This window comes from Lytechinus pictus, chromosome 4, assembly GCF_037042905.1.
Source record: "Lytechinus pictus isolate F3 Inbred chromosome 4, Lp3.0, whole genome shotgun sequence".
Classification (NCBI taxonomy): domain Eukaryota; kingdom Metazoa; phylum Echinodermata; class Echinoidea; order Temnopleuroida; family Toxopneustidae; genus Lytechinus; species Lytechinus pictus.
Genome location: NC_087248.1, coordinates 5,018,526 through 5,034,546, shown reverse-complemented (window position 1 = coordinate 5,034,546; position 16,021 = coordinate 5,018,526). Strand labels below are relative to the sequence as shown.

Genomic DNA, 16,021 nt, shown 5'->3' with positions numbered 1-16,021 from the left:
AATACATAAATAAATAAATAAATTAATAAATTAATTAATTAATTAATTAATAAATATGAAAAAAAAATAATTAATTTAAAAAAATTGAGCATGGTAATCACCTGATATGGTAGAGTTTTCATTATCCACAGTGTGTACATCACTAGGAATAGGGTCAACATCTCTTAGCTTTCCATACTCTACCAAGGAGACTGAAGATATTTCAGAGAATGCAGTAAAGCTTAAACTTGTGACACCGATGACAATGTATGGGACTATGCCAGGATCTATACAAAAAAAAAGAAAATGGTTTATGTTAATAATGCAATTTAAAATAATTTTCATTCAAGTGCCATATACCTTCGAAATGGTGAAATTGCCTCTAAAAAGACCAACATACAAATGAAGTATTAAACAATTTGTGAATTGTGACAGAAGATGATTATTTACCATCCAACTATTAGGATACTGCCCAACTCCCTTAGAAGGGGTCAAACTGAGAGGGGAAAATGCAGTTTTCAATTGAGTTAACAAAATAGAGTAAGACTGTCAATAAGGTTACGTTAATAGTACCTTAAAGATCCTTGAATAATGAACTTTACATGAAATAAGTATCTTTATCAGAATCCATTAGAATCAAGCTGTGAAAGACATTTTAAAGAACATGAAATTGAAGGATTAGCAACATTTACTGATGATTTTTTTCATCAATACCATACATCTGAAATTACCTTAATCATCAAGATAACAACCAATTAAAAATTAGGAAATTTAAAGGGCCATCTTTTTTTTCGAGTAAAGAGTGCAATTCACAACCAAAATGGATGGCGAATAATTGTGAAGACATCATCAGGCCACAAGACTGGATTCCGAATCAGAAACATTACGTAATGAAACTCTCAATTACTTTCAGGCTCCGCTCCTGTTGTAACATTGACTGTATCGCTCATTCCCGCTCCTTCCATGTTCCTCGCTCTCACGGATACAGCGTAGAGAGTCGACGCCCTCAGAGATGGATCAATCACAGTGGTCTCTGTCGTTGATCCGCCTACATCCTTGACGATCCCAGCCTCATTGAGGAAGCTTTGGACACCAATGACGTAGCCTATGATTGGTCCATTGGGGAAAGGGGGCGGGTCCCAGGTCAGAGAGATCGTTGTCGGGCTGGAGCTCACGATGCTGGTGATAGTTGGAGCAGTGGAAGGAACTAGGGGACAAAAATAAATGAAGTAGTGCATGAACAAGGGGAATGGAACAGTCTCTTTTTCATACAGGAGGAAATAGTTAAAGAACATATAGATTTGGGGTAAAAATCATAAAATATTCAGCGAGTACAAGAAAATTATACTAATGATAAAATATTTGAGCTGAGTTTCATATCTCTACAGTAAAGGAACCTATTGTGGGCCAAAATTAACTGTGGTAAGGATCTATGGCAACTGGAAATGTGACTTATATTGAAATTCATGTTCAAAAGGTAAAAACAATAAGGACATTTTTTTCCCACACTATGAAGAAAATTACACATTCTTACCTCCAGAGGGCAATGTCCGCACACTGCTGCTAGATGGCGACGTCAGGGTATGTCTAGGAGTGATCACCCAGATGATGCGGAATTGATACTCGGCGTATGGGATGAGATCTGTGATGTCCAGCGTCGTCTCTGATATTGGCTGGAGATGTCAACCAAGAGAGAGAAAAAAATGAGTATAAAGGCAGAGGGTTCAAGGTTGCTTCTGAGAGCGTGTTTCACAAAGAGTTACGTGCGACTTAAAGTCATGCTTAGTATTGACGCACATAGGATATGTAACGCACAATCTTATTGATTAATATGCAGGGACACCTTTTCTACAGCACGAAACTGGACATTTTAAAGTGCGACTCTTATTTTTGTTCTCGTTTTATGGATGCATATTTCGAGCCATGTCTTAGTCAAACGAGTTTCTTAAATCTTAACTAAGGGACTCTGCACTTCAGACATTTTTTTTCTTTATGCTTAGTTCCTACTTATCATCAATGTAACATTATATTTTGTAAATTTCTTTTCTTGTTATGTATGGTGAAAAATAAAACAAAAAAATATATACCTTTCAAACTGGAGACATTTTGGGAGGCCGCTGAAAACATGTTTTCACTATGGACAGGTGACCACTATTAAAGACAGGTTTGACTTATCTAAATAGTCCTGGTACCAATTCATGATCTAGATATCTCAAATTCAATTCAATTTATTTTGCAAAATAAGAAAAAATCAAACTTAGTAAAATAAAGGATACATAGGCTTTTAAAAGATAATAAAAAAGTGTCATTCTTTTTTTTTTATGTAGCAAAGAAAATTGAAGACCCATTCATGCGTAATGTTACAAACAACACTGTTTAATAGCATACCTCTCCTGACCCGTAATAATTCCAAGCCCCACCCCCTCCCTCAGTATATCTCCATTCCACCAGGTACGTAACATCTTGATGACTGGCCGCTGTCCAGGAGAGAGTGAGGGATGTCGTTCCTATGTTACTTGGCAGAGGGGATGACGGCTGACCTATTACACCTAAAAAAAAATATAGGGAATATGACAAATCTTGATGGGTTACATAAATAGACCTATAGATAAAACATATGTCAATATTAGAACTAAATCTTAAAGTATGATATCAATATATATAAAATTGGATAGGTTAATTATAATTAATATAGAAGGAAAATCAACTGAATACCATAAAACAACAGGAGTGTTGCTGGGGCGAGCACATACTACGCCCACCTGTAACTTGGAAAATGGAGTTATTGGTCTAGCAAGAAAATTGGAAGCTCAGCTACAGCCGGGGAAATAATATGATACCAAGTGTCAAGTGCAGTAGAGTATAGTAACTACACTATATAAATGGTCAATATTTCTATTATTATTATCATCATCATCATCATCAACAGAACATCATCATTATTACTATCATTATTATTATTACTATTATCATTATACATTTTGGAAGGAACAATTAAGATAATCATCAGGTGAACATTCATTTAGTCAAAGAACATGTACATGTATTCTGAATATATAATAGACATTACGAAAATTGGGGAAAATACAGTATCCATGAACACCTGGTAGGTAAACTAAATCATAAACACAACATCGCCATGGAAACTCACCTATCACTTCTTCTGCGTATTCATTTTCTGCAAATAGGCAACCTGACTGGCAATACTGCACCTGTTAAAGATTGATTGATGGAGAGAGGGTGAGTCTACAAGATTCATCTAGGTCCTGGGGTTAGTGGTTCACTCCAGAAACAACAAAACAGACTTGAATATCAAACTAAAGCACATATAGGATCAAGAATCTACATGTACATGTAGTAGCTGAATGGCATAATATTTCATCTTCAATTCCATGTACATGTAGGCCTACATACATTAAATATTCATACAGCGCTTTTATATCGAACATGCTCAAAGCACTTTACAATAACAACATTGAAAACACATTAAATTCTGCTCTCCAAGAGCTTACAAATGAATAAAGGGGATATTTTTGAGAAAAGGAAACTTTTTAGCTTATTTTTTAATACTCTATTGAAGAACATGAATGGATATCATGCAACCACAGAAAGAAAGAAAGAGTTTTGCAAATCAGTGAAGATACCGATATTGAGTGCAGGGGTGGGGTCAAAAGGGGGTAGGGGTTGACTGCCCCCTTGATTTTTCAAGTAGTGAAACAAAAATAGAGAGGAAAAAAGAAGAGGGAAGAGAAGACAGTAATAAAGGAGAAATAGGAGTTTAAGGAATAATTTTGTGTCAATATTAAATTCTGCAACACCCCCATATAATTGAGAAAATAATTATGTCAGCTTTAGGTTAACTTGCTCTACCCCATCAACATATCCAGGTACCACCCCAACATGCATACATGTACTAGTAACTTGAATATCCCTATTAAAGGAATGGTTTGTGGGATATCACCATGTGAAACTCCCCAAGAAAGCCATTTGTATTCTTTTGAGAATTATTTGTAGCTCTCAAAATAATCAAAAGATCTTCTCGTTTATTCCTCTCACAATGATTTGATGGTATTCTCACAACCATATCCTATGAAAAAATGGTGGTACATGTTTGTAGCTAGTTGATAGCAGTACTTAAAAATAATATCTCTGTCAATGAATAGCTCGAACTATGTCACAATTTCAGCATTTCGATTCAAGAACACATTTTAATTTCAGTGCAAAATGTTGAAAAATGACAGAGTACTCTTTAATGATGGCTTCTATTACAGATGCCATCTCGAATCCCCTATGTATTTGAAGGTCAGAAGTTCACTTCAGGAATAACAGTTGGAATTTCAGAGTTACAAGTGACACTAGTAGACCCACCGCAATGCAAAAAGAAAATAAGAATGGTGGATCAGTTGAGATTTATAGATAAAATCACAAGATTTGAATTTAAAAGGAAACAACAGATTTAACAAATCCCATTATGTGTTAAGTGGTTTATTTTGAGATGTAGGCCTATAAATGATGCATCCAAACCTCCTAGCAATGTATATCCAATGAGTCCAGTTATTTTTAGCACAAATGAAGTAATGATTTCAATGTGGATTGAAGCAGGGGTGTTTCATTAAGGTTATCAGCATCAATAAATGGTCAGCTTTGACAGTTGCCATAGTAACAGTCAGGAATCAGCGCTTATTGGCCAATGAAAAAAACAATGATTTCACTCAAATTGCCAGATCTGACGATTCAGTGATGGCAACTTTGATGAACTATCTTTCATTTCTTTCATGGAGGGGGGGGGGTTGAAGTTCACATGAATGATAGGATGCCCATTGTGGGTTAAACAAATTTGGATTAAAACAAAAATATGATTTGGATTTCTGATCATCAAAAATTGTATTTCAATGACATTTAAAAAAGAAATTTCACCTACCCGAAATGGCTCTGATGAATATGTCTGATTCTGAAAAAGCAAAAGAAAAAAAAATTGCATTGAGAAAGGACATTAAATACCTGCAAGAGAATGGTAAATACTGAATAGAAATACTGTTAACAGGTATCAATCGCTTTAATACACTGTTGGCTGGGACAGGAGTCTATGGAAAATTAATTTTACAACATAATGAGTCAGTCTCTAATGCCTTAGTTAAATTAGCCATAAATATAGGTACTATACAAGTAGATATTTTTAGGTACCAAATTTATTTTCAATCGTCCTACAATGTTTCAGCAGTATCATATCGTGCAAGATTCTCTTAAAATTTTCTGATGGTAGCCAAGATGAATGCTTTTAAATGTACTTTTTTCAGAAATGGGTTTATAATTATATCCATAATTTGCTTGCCTGGCAAAATTCACAGTGGAGCATTTCTGACCCAGTTAATACAGATGATAAATTTCTTGAGAACAAATACATATAATTCAGAAAGTACTGAGAACACTCCTAATATAAAGATAAAGCATTTTGCACACAGACTTTTACCATGTAGAGCTAAAAGAATTGAATTTCTTCCCCCTAGAAAAAAATAGGACAGACTGCATACTTACACACACTGTGTAACATTGTGCAAGCGTTGAGTTGTCCCATGATGAACATCCAGTTGAGCACTGCAAAAAAATACAAACAGTATAGTACTACAGGCATATCAAATATTTAAATTACAGATATATGTTATATGATACAGTAGTAATAACCTATAAGATGATATTTAGTTCTCAATAAAATAATAGAAATATTTTAGAGTTACGCCTCTGTTTTCTCTTTTTCATTTTTTGGGGGTCTTTTCCAGTTACTAGAAGAATCATAGACCCCCCCCCCCCCATAGTACAGTAATATTATTTGACTTGTAGTTGACTTAACAGATGTATTAGCTATATATGTACATGTATAAGTGCATATACTACAGAAAATTAATTATAAATGCATATACCGGTATGCATCGACATAACCTGTTGTCTGCAGCTGGTATCAATAGATAATAAATTTCCTAACAATTAATTATCAAAGTTTATTGAATTTTTTATTCATCCATCAATTTATATGGAACACTTGCTGGTAGTATAATATGAAATTTATATTTCACTGTACAGTACATTTACTTTTAATAACTTTAATCAAGCCACAGTAGTATCGCTTAGACCATAAAAGCTCAAATTTTGATGAAACTAAATTTTTAAAAAATATTAATTTCAAAGTCGATCAAGTTTATAAGTTCTGTCCACCACAAAGACCACATTTAATCTACAGTGAATCAAAGAATTCATGAGTCATTATTAAAGACACCCTTAACAATGTCAAGAACATTAAAATCCACATGTTTCAAGTGGGTTCAAATTGAAATGTCACAAAGGTCACATAAATACATCAATCAATGAAATGTGTTTTACTCACCGAGCTATTTCTGCATTCTGTGTCACATTGGCCGGTATCTGATAAAACACTTGTCTGTATTGGGTGATAAAAGGGGAAAAGGGGCAATTACTTGAAAATATATTATATTGAATAAACAAATTTAATAAGATATGTAGAAAATTAGATTTAAAGATAAAATAAACAAATGAGTAAATCTGCCTATAAAGTTTAATTTTCGGGACCACAGAAGTTTGTTCACTTTGTGACGAATTTCGATCAAGAAGATGTAAATACATGCATCATGTTTAGCATATATTCCAGTCTGAAAATGATGCTCCAATTTTAAATTAGTGGTTATTTAATTTCACACCAGCTTAGCAGAATCTTATGTATCACCACGGTGAAATATGCTTTATTTCTAGGGGACTACTTTTCACATCCTACTGCATAAATATGTTACATTGGAGAATCTTGAACACTAGTAGTTAATGGGGATTTTCCATGGCTCTTTTGATTTGAGCATTTTGGAGGCTAAATCGCCCGGAGCCCTCATTTAATTTTCCCCTGAGAGGTAACCCCTTGTCTATTGTAATGGCGTATTAATATCAATAGTACCTAAATGAGAAAGTATCATTTATTATTCAATCTCAATTAAAACAGGTGAAGAGAAAGGAGAGAGAAAATAATGAACTGCAGTTTCAAGAATAAAGGGGAAATGTGATAAAGAGAAAGCATGGTACTGAGGTAAGATATGGATGTTTTATAAACTTAGCACACATACTATCAAAATATTTGTAGATGTATCAGATAGCATTTTAAAGTACTTTGACCTTTAGTGATCAATAAGGCAATGCAGATTCCTTATGATTGTAAAATTGAATTACTGTACGTTATCACTGTTGTTTGTTTGATTTCAGGTTTCCATTTCTTTGAAGGCACTTTCAGAGAGACTACTTTAAATAGAACAAAGGCTTATTTTCTCTGAGTAATCATTTCATTTTCTATTATTATTAATGCATTGTGTAGTATCTTGTGCATATCCTTCCACCTCTCAATCTTCCTATCACCCCCCCCCCCTGCCATTCCCAAATTAACCACTCCCTCCTTATTTGTCCGTCTCTCTAGATCTCCCCTCTCTCCCTCCCGCTATTCCTCCAAATCTGCTTCCTTCTCTCTTTTTCTTCTCTTGCTTTCAAATAATTTCTGAGCATTTCTAGACATTCTTTTATAAAACCAAAGTAAAATTTCTTGGGGTCACCAAAGTGACCTAAATTTGAACTACAGTATGAACAGAGCAGTGGGTGTGATGACTGACCACATCACTGACCAACAAACTGGACACTGTCCATTCAATGCTCTTGCATCAGAGCATGGACTTACAGTGCATCAAATGTCTTCATGGCCACTAAAACTAAGAAGACACTGCTGTCAACATCTATGGACACCCAAGCTTCTTCTAGATATTTTAACCCTGTGTGGGCTAACATCATCTATAGTTTTCTGGCTAATGAAAACTATTATTCTCCAACAACTTTTATCTGGCTTGACCAATTATCTACCATAGTACAGCTTTACAACTCAACTACATAAGAATTATGGAAAATTCAAGACATACATTAAGCCATACAACATTGTTGAATATCCCTGAATGAAGACCCTGACACAGAAGCGAAAGCTGCAGATGAATGCAACACAAAGGGAATGTCCTCAAAAAGGAACAAAAGGATTCTAGTACTCCTGGTCAGACACAATGGATCACCTGAGTGACCTAATTTGACCAACTGACCACTACTGACCAGTGCCAGGGGGTGTGACCACCATCACTAACCACTGACCAACAAAACAACTGGACAGTGTCCATTCATTGAATTGGAGATTTATTATGAATGGGAATGACCAATATGAAGGTGTTTACAACGGGTTCATATTTTTTTTCACTTTGGACAGTAGTCCATTTATACTCACGATACACTTCAATGGCAACAATCACTAAAATATAAAACTAGAAAGTACACCTCGGCAAAAAATCACTATTAAAAAGGGTTTAAAATATTTAACAACAATTTAATATGAAATGATACTCTAAATGGAGGTCAATATGCATTTTCCATTTCTTTGGCAAAAAATCACTATCAAAAAGGGTTTAAAAAATTAAACAATTTAATATGAAAAGCTCTTATACTCTACATGGAGGTCAATATGCAATATTCATACATGTATATATCTGTAATCTGATTCATTATCAAAATGTTACATTGCTCTGATCACTATTTATTCCGCAAACAAAAAAATGAATCTGAAAAGTTCATTTCATCACCAATGAATGCTGACATCATTCCTTTTGTTAGGGACACACGGATATCTCTCTATATAAACCCCACTGTTTTTCATTCATGCATTCAACCATAATCATCATGATCATTATAATTTTAATCAGCTGTTTCATATCCTGTGTAATTAAACAATTGCTATAACAAAGAAGATAAAATCAAAAGGATATTAATTGTTTCATTCACAGAAATATTATGTCATTATATCAATGTGACTTTATAATTAAAGAATTTCTGTTTATATAAATCACCAAGTATAACAATGGGCACACCCATAGATTTGGGGAATTACAGATTGATAGCAAGAATGGGGACAAAGTCTTGTTTACACACAAACAAACAGAGTTGAAACATATTCAATTCCATGGAAATTTTGCATTTCCTGTCCTCCTAAAAAAAAACTTTTTTCTTTATTCTGAAGGTTTGAATATTCGAAATGTTAATTAGTTTGATCAGGTTTGGTTGTCAAAACATGTGTTATTCTGAAATGAATAAGGTTTATTTTCCAAAAGTTTGATAATCTGAAAACAAAATAAGATTCCAAAGGTTCAATAGTCCAAAAATGAAGTAACATTTGTTTCATTCATTAGTTAGGTCTGTTGGTATCTCCATGGTCTGAAGATTCATTTGTCCAAACATGTTTTATTCTGAAAATTAATAAGGTTTGATATTCCCAAGGTAGGTCAATTGTCAAAAGAAATACTGTACATATTTTATTGTTCAATTAAAAAGCCTTCGGAATAAAAAATCCTACAGTGTATTCTTTTCAGATTAATGAAGCTTCATAAGCATGTCACAAATGTTCAGACAAATGAACAATCGTCATTGTTCGAACAACCAACATCTTTTACATATGTGTATATGCAATTTGCATGTTTCACAATAATGAACTTTATATTACCATCGGAAAAAACAAAGCTGGATCAACAATATTAATAACAATATACATGTACAAAAGTATGTAGATTTCTAGAGCATAGAAAATTAACTATACAACACAAGTTCACCAAGTTTAATACCCAAATCACAGGCCATCAAATTACAATTGAGACAAACATGTACCTGTAGAATTATAAAACAGCTAATACCACCCAATAGATCAACACACCCACAGTAAAATGCATGGATAGATATGAATGGCATATGATATGTGTTTACCGGAGACTGAACTTGATTTGAGAGTATAGTGTGTGGGAGGGGTTTGTGCAAATTATAAAAAAACAATCTTTACAAAATTCATTACAAATACATGTACATGTACTGTACACTATACAAATTGCATGCAGACATTAGTATCAGAATTAAGTAAAATTTGGGCTATTGTAAAATTCTTCCATATTGAGAGTCAATGAAAAATTTCCTCACATACATGAATATAAAGAAACATATCACTAAATATTCATACAAATACATGCAACTTTTTATGAGGCCGCCATCATTATCAAGCCCGCTAATCGCTTACGATGGTGGCCTCCTGCATTCTTTGTTTTTGGTTTGTTTATCATGTATTTTTGTTTGTTAGTTTGTGTTTTTGCCAATACCTGATATAATATTCTAGTGTCAATACAGTGTCCATTCTAATACAAATTCTGACTACTCTCTTACCAACACCTTTTGCATTTATGAAATGTAGAATCACAGCATGTTTCAAATTTTAATTTTGTTACATAGTCAGAGTGACATTGTGATTCTGAATGGAGGATGAAGAACCCCAAAAAATATAAACACTCAATAGTTCAATGCACTGTAGATATCAAAAAGTTTATAACTCATTAAAACATTTTTTTTTAAATAACATATTGACGATTGATTTTATGAATTAACATATACTTGTACCAGGAATACCCTATTCCAGAAAGTATGTACATGTAGTAATGAGTTATCATGTAAATCAATACAGTATTTACCATGAGGACAAAACTGTTTATTTTCCCTATTAAATGTAAACAATTGCACACCTATCTGAGATCCTAGAAACTTGTACAGTATGGTACTCATGGGGTCATTCTGTATATACATTTTTTAACTTCTTTTGATCCCACCACATTTTTAGAATGTATTTTGTAAACCTGTCTACCAAGTCAATTTGTACCTTATTTTACCCTTTGTATAGGCCAATAAATTTTATTTGTTATTATTTGATATAGATGCTTATGCTGTAGGCCTGTATTGTTTTTTGGTGTTTTTAACATGGAAATGTGGAAATAAACTTCGAATTTAGATATGTTACAGATGAAAAGCGCTAAAAACCAAATAATACTAATATACCAAATAATGCCAATACATGTATGCTTTGTTAGGCATTTCTGACTATAAAAATATATCATTAGAAATTGAAATGAAAACTCTTGCAATTGATTCCGTTGATGACATAGGTCTACATGAATTTCCATATATCTAGAGGTTTGACTGATCACACACATTGATTGCCTCAAGTTAATCTCATTCTCAAGGGTTTCATGGTTGCTTAAATTTAAGAGGTTTAAATCTGTCAATTGTTATATTTCTCATTGCTGCATTCTTTCTTTATAAAATTCTTAAACTACCACACAACTGTACATACACTACAGTGTATTTGGGAGCCTGTAGATGTAGCCTTATCATATTCATACATAGACTTTTATGAAAATATGATAATTATTAAAATTGACGTAAAATTGATTTAAAGATTAACCATATTTAGGTATATTTCTGACAAATGACTTTGTCCAATGCAGGCCTACATAGAGGAGTCATTTCATTCACTGCTTTATCCAAGGATGGAAGCTGGCTAAATAAACATGAAGTCTGTACGCCCATAAAAATCATATAATATGAAGCCGAATCTTCAACTTATGACCTGCTTTGTTTATTGGGTCACATTCCTCTGATCCACTCAAGTGCATCAAGAGCCCATACAGGCTTCCTCTTCAATCATCACAACACGCTTCATGCATGATACAAAGTATGAATAGGTGTAGCCGTATTGTTGTTTCTATTATTAGACTTGTAGAAAGTACAAGTCTGGTGTATGGCACAAATCACTTCAATACATGTACCTCCATGCATAAAATACAGTACTGGTATGTAGAAGTGAAATGTTACTCCAGCCAAATATTAGATAATTTGATTGTTTTAGGCCGTGTTTAGCTTCCACATTTCAGGCCAGAATCAGCGTTTCCAAACGTGATTAGTCCAAAACACGGTTGCGTCCATGCTTACTTTCATTTAAACGCTGTTTCAAAACGCCGATCGTAAACTCACAAAAAGGTGCGTTTGTAAACGTCGTTTGACCAGAATCAGGCTTTCTGGGGAAGTATAAACAGAACCACGATCGTAAACGTGTTTAAATGACGTCATTTGGTGCATGCTTCCGGTGAGATGAAAATCGGCGGGCAAATACAGTCGCATTGCTCCATGGTCGCATGTTACCTCTCATTACCTCTCATCTCCCTTGTTACATTTGCATGTGTGATAATTGATTTAAGTACTATCACTAGTATTACTCTTCCAATTTGTCATCACGATGAAGAATGCCGAGGGATTTACAAAAAAAAAAACCTGGAACATGAGTTATAATGAGGAGACATCGCCCGATGCCTATAAACAAATAGATGTTTTATTATTTTATTATGTATACTTTAATATTCTTTATTTTTTCTCACTATTTTCCTCACCATGGTGGAAAATATATGGCTATGTCAAGTAGCTCCATGCAATGACTAAATATCGGAAATTGTTCGATGTTTAAATAACAGTCAACGTACCTTTCCTATAACAACTCTCGGAAAAAAAAACTTTCGATAAAGGGCGCGCCCAATTTGACCTCGCTTTCCTGCTCAACGAAAATTACGATGCGAAGCCAGCTGGAGTTCGTGATTTCGCCTCTGAAAAGTGAAGCATAAACAGCACTCCCAGAACCACGTTTACGATCGGCGTTTTGAATCGACGTTTGAAAACGCTGATTCTGTCCTCGCAATGGAAGCATAAACACACCCTTAGATCAGTGTATTTATGGGAAAATCCCATGAATAATCAGCAGAGAGCTTTATTGATACCCATAGAAAATACCTTTTTGACAAACAATCAAAATACTCTCAAACAGGTTTCAATGCAATGCAATGGAGCCTATTATAGCTATATAATATGCCTACTATTTTGGGGGGCCTCTACTATACGTGGATGCATGTTCAGATACAAAACATATTTCATCCTTCATTGTGGAAAACTTTTAATACCAACCAAAATTTTCCCCAGTCTTTGTATTGATCATCAATCAAGTACGGCAATATTAAACCCTAGAAAAATGTTACAAGTCTTTTATAGTACTTCAGTTTGGATCACAGATTTGATCTTCCAGCCAACAAGATCATGGCTTATAATGAAATCAACCGAACACTTGACTATGATGAAGTGATATCAATTAATTTGGCTTTTGTCATCACATCGGGTTGTTGCGTCGGGTCGGCCAACCCAACCATTAAAAAAGGGCCACCTACACTCCCGAAAGTCAGGTCCAGTTTACCCGATATTTTGTGAAATTATAGCAACATTATCGAATGGTGGGGAAAACTGGACCTGGCGTTCCATGATTTAATACGTGACCCTTTTCTTGAATAGTCGGGTATACGTGATTGCTCGACCCGACACGATATGTGATGACACAAGCGATTAATTCTCTAGTACAACTATATCTGGACATATACATGTAGGGCCTATATGTACAGGTAAGTTACCAATTCGTCTACTGCCATCTCGTCCACTCACCACATGGTCTACTTTCTAGTTTAATGCCATTCCGTCAATAAACATTTCGTCAACAACTACTTAGTCCATTAGCCATTTGGTCTAATCATCACGTTGTCTAATCACAATTTCGTCTATGACCATTTCAGCTCATAACCAGTTGGTCTAATATCCATTTCATTTTCATTTATTTTGCACAATTAACACTTTAGTCCAATTAGACCAAACGGTAAATGGACTAAATGGCTATTGGGCCAACTAGTTATTAGATGGAATGGCATTAGACTAAGTAGACCATGTGGAGAGTGGACGAACTGATGGTAGACCAAATTATAGTAGACGAGTTGGCAATTGGACGAATTGGCATTAGACGAATCGGAAATAAACCTATGTACATAGTCATGATGTTATCATTAGTGTAGATTGAAAAAAGTATTATAACAAGTGGAACGCCTCTGGTAGAGTGGCAGTCTCGCCTGCATTATGCGATTCGATATAGCAGCAGTGTTGACTTTGAAAACAGCTATTGAATAATTATTCACAAAAGAAAACATTCATATGATAATAAAATACTATTGAATAATTATTCACAAAAGAAAACATTAAATATGATATTTTAAAAATATGTCTCTTGACCCAAAATGACCTTTGACCATGATCATGTGACCTAAGACATGTGCAAAATAATCATTCATATTTGATTATCCTTATGTCTGTGTTTCATAAACTAGATCCATAAACTTTCTAAGTTATGATGCCAATTCAAAAAATACCCCCAACACAGCCAAAGTTCATTGACCTTAAATAACCTTTGATCTCGGTCATGTGACCTGAAATGTGCACAGGATATTCAGGGATACATGGTTGCACTTACATGTATGTCCAAGTTTCATGAACTAGATCCATAAACTTTTAAAGTTATGACAATTCCTCAAATTCCCCCAACATTACCAAAGTTTGTTGACCCTAAATGACCTTTGACCTTGATCATGTGACCTGAAATTCGCACAGGATATTCAAGGATTTTTTATTGTTCTTTTGTCCAAGTTTCATGAACTAGATCCATAAAATTTTTAAGTTATGATGACAATTATTTCACAAATACCCCAACATGGCCAAAGTTTGTTGACCCTAAGTGACCTTTGACCTTGGTCATGTGACCTGAAACTCCGGCAGGATCTTCAGTGATACACCATTACATTTATGTCTAAGTTTCATGAACTAAGTCCATATAAAGTTATGATGGCATTTCAAAAACTTAACATTGGTTAAGATTTCAATGTTGACGATGTCGCCGCCATCGGAAAAGCGGCGCCTATAAATGTATATTTCTACAATGCACGCGAGATAAAAATTGGAAGAAAAAATGTGAAATAAGCTCCAATGGCCAATAAACAATTCCATTTGGTCATAGCAAGAAAGCCAGTTTGAAATCAGATTAGGGTACAAATTTATCAAAAAAGAGAAATTAAGATCTGAACCAGTTTGAAATTGGATTAGGGGTGTAAATTAACCAGAAAAGATTAATTAAGATCTCGTACAATGTACATAAACGGAGGCCTCCATGTACATGTAGACTTGCACCATATCTAAACAAAAAAAAGAGAAAAGAATGGATCTTTGCCAACCACTCCTGATATATGAAATACCTTTGTGATTAAAAGGCCATATTTCAATATATTTATGATAAAATACACTGTACATGTACTTCAGCAGTGTCCCTCGTTTATATCTACATGTATCTGAACCCAACTAAGGTCAAGACCCCCTTGTAAGTCTTGGGTCACAGTTGCCTAGCAACCAACAGGGTTATGGTATGCCACCAATGTGAAACCATGGTGAAACTAACTTTTGGTTTTATAGCTCAACATTATCTCAAATTGCGCTGATAATGACACACAAGTGTGTTCAACAAGTCACACGTAGTTTACTAGGAAGACTTTGATTTCAAACATTTTTCAAGCAGACAAACTGTTTGCATTATGTAGTAAGATTTCCTTTGTTAATACATCTTCATCATGTCAATTTTCAATCAATACAGATTTCTATAAGTTCTTCAATGTACAATGTACGGGATTTGAATTATTAATTATTTTTATCACATAGCAAAACAGAGATAATGCAACAGCATAGTTCGTTTAATCATGTTTTATTCTTCTCTAATAGAAGTCTCAAATACATATATTTAAATGCCAAATTAAATGGTACAGCTCTGTTTTAAAGTCTAGACTAGGTCTGGACAACTTGGTTCAACCAAAATAGAACCAACAAATAAACGATTGATTAAAAAAAGATTTTGAAGTTGAAATTATAATACTGGTTAACTTAAAACCAAAACCTTCCTTTTGGCACAGACCTTAACAAAATTCTTATCACACATCCTATAAAAACATGGGCCCTGCATTCAAATAATAAGAGACCATGAAATCAAAATACAAGTGAACGTGCATGTCTTTATGCAAGTTTAATGTTTCTTCCTACATGTATGTACATGTAGCTTTACATGTATGTTTAATAATATTCACAAATTATATTAAAGAGTATCATGCTAAATAATACCAGCAGTTTTACAGATCAAGAAGATTTATCCTATTTCTTACTGTTTCACATTCTAATATTGCGGTATGAATACAACTTTTTCAGTCAT

At 34.1% G+C, this 16,021-nt stretch overlaps 1 protein-coding gene across 1 annotated transcript in view; it reads right to left on the bottom strand.

Annotated features, from left to right (window-relative positions):
- LOC129259668 (proto-oncogene tyrosine-protein kinase ROS-like) overlaps window positions 1-16,021 on the bottom strand; it is an 84,398-nt gene that overhangs the window by 41,680 nt on the left and 26,697 nt on the right. The window contains exons 2-9 of the mRNA XM_064098913.1: window positions 6,359-6,412; window positions 5,515-5,574; window positions 4,901-4,930; window positions 3,131-3,191; window positions 2,368-2,528; window positions 1,514-1,652; window positions 887-1,186; window positions 102-266 (exon numbers count right to left, since the gene is read on the bottom strand). Of these exons, the coding sequence (XP_063954983.1) occupies window positions 102-266; window positions 887-1,186; window positions 1,514-1,652; window positions 2,368-2,528; window positions 3,131-3,191; window positions 4,901-4,930; window positions 5,515-5,574; window positions 6,359-6,412 (970 nt within the window). The remainder of the gene's footprint in view (window positions 1-101; window positions 267-886; window positions 1,187-1,513; window positions 1,653-2,367; window positions 2,529-3,130; window positions 3,192-4,900; window positions 4,931-5,514; window positions 5,575-6,358; window positions 6,413-16,021) is intronic.